Here is a 1,362-nt window from a genome sequence, read left to right as displayed (position 1 = left end):
TTTTCAATGTTAATTCGTATTTATTAGTCCCGTTTTTGGGTCATTAATCGTCTTTTTGTGTGGGAGCTTCGGTGTTTTTTAGCCGGTTTATCATTATTTTTCATTGTCATTCAACCCTTTTCTATGTCTCTCTCTCTCTCTCTCTCCCTCTTCTTATTTGCAGCAGTTTATTCTCTCTCTCTCTCTCTTTCCCTCTTTTTTTTTCTCTCTCTCTCTCACTCTTCTTATTTGCAATTTATTTCTTATTTTTCATTTTTCTCTAATGAATTGCTTTAACGCCTTTTTGGAGAGGCAGCCATTGTCAGCTATTTTTAATAATCTAACACGTTCTCTTAAATTTCTTTTCGTGCATTTTTTCATACAAAGTGAGCTCTTTTGAGAGAAATAATTTTCTTCTTTTCATTTTTATCGTTTAAATATAGTTTAAAGTGAAGATTTTATCGTTTTGTTGCGCTTCTCGCCTTTAAAAACCTAATTTAAATGTTTAATTGTTAATTTGGTTTGAAAAATGTTTGAAATATTTACATTTACACTTGAGAAGGCCTTCAGCCTTGACTTCATGCCTTTTTAAATTATGGCATGTTAAAAAGAATATGAAGCGCTATGTAATTAAACATTTTTCTATCCAATATAGGAGACCATTAACTTCCGTTGGTTCTTTTTTCCGATTATATCACAATGGGGTGAGAGTTGGTTCGTTTGTGTGATTATAATTTTTTAAATATTTTTTATTGATGTATTAGTGTCGTTTAAACATTATTTGTGTTATTGTTTTGGCGATTTTTTATCGTAAAGTTCGTTCTTATTCCTGAAAAATGGCGGTCGCATTTCGAACCACGTTTTCGTGAAAACTCAAATGGTAATAATTTTAATTGTGTTCTTGTTGCAGAACGTTGCGGTCGCAAAAGAGACTGGCAGCCGCTGTGTTAAAATGCGGCAGAAACAAAATCTGGTTGGACCCCAATGAAACGAATGAAATTTCCAATGCCAACTCGCGTTAGTCTCGTTTGTTTTTGTTTTTTTTTCCTTTAGACTATGACTATTAGAGTTGAAAAAACAATAATCTATATTTTTTAAACTCACATCTTGAGAACAAAAGTTTGGATAATTGAAAATTAACAGGCCAGAACATTCGTAAACTGATCAAGAATGGTTTGATCATCAGAAAGCCTGTTGCTGTGCACTCAAGAGCCAGAGTTCGCAAGAACATGATTGCTCGTAGGAAGGGCAGACACACTGGAACTGGTAAGAGGAAGGGTACAGCCAACGCTCGTATGCCAGAGAAAGTCATCTGGATCAGAAGAATGAGAGTTCTCAGACGTCTTCTCAAAAGATACAGAGATGACAAGAAGATAGACAAAC

General features: G+C 34.3%; 1 protein-coding gene across 1 annotated transcript; it reads left to right on the top strand.

Annotated features, from left to right (window-relative positions):
- Nucleotides 1-678: 678 nt before the first annotated feature.
- HELRODRAFT_184726 (hypothetical protein) lies at nucleotides 679-1,320 on the top strand (the record flags this gene model as incomplete). The annotated part of the gene is made up of 3 exons (XM_009020416.1): nucleotides 679-683; nucleotides 890-996; nucleotides 1,123-1,320. Coding segments are annotated over 3 exons (310 nt in total), but the record flags the coding sequence as incomplete, so codon positions are not given.
- Nucleotides 1,321-1,362: the final 42 nt, after the last annotated feature.

This window comes from Helobdella robusta (assembly GCF_000326865.2).
Source record: "Helobdella robusta unplaced genomic scaffold HELROscaffold_2774, whole genome shotgun sequence".
Lineage (NCBI taxonomy): Eukaryota > Metazoa > Annelida > Clitellata > Rhynchobdellida > Glossiphoniidae > Helobdella > Helobdella robusta.
Note: the sequence above shows the minus strand (reverse complement) of the source record. Positions and strands in the feature narration are given on the sequence as shown.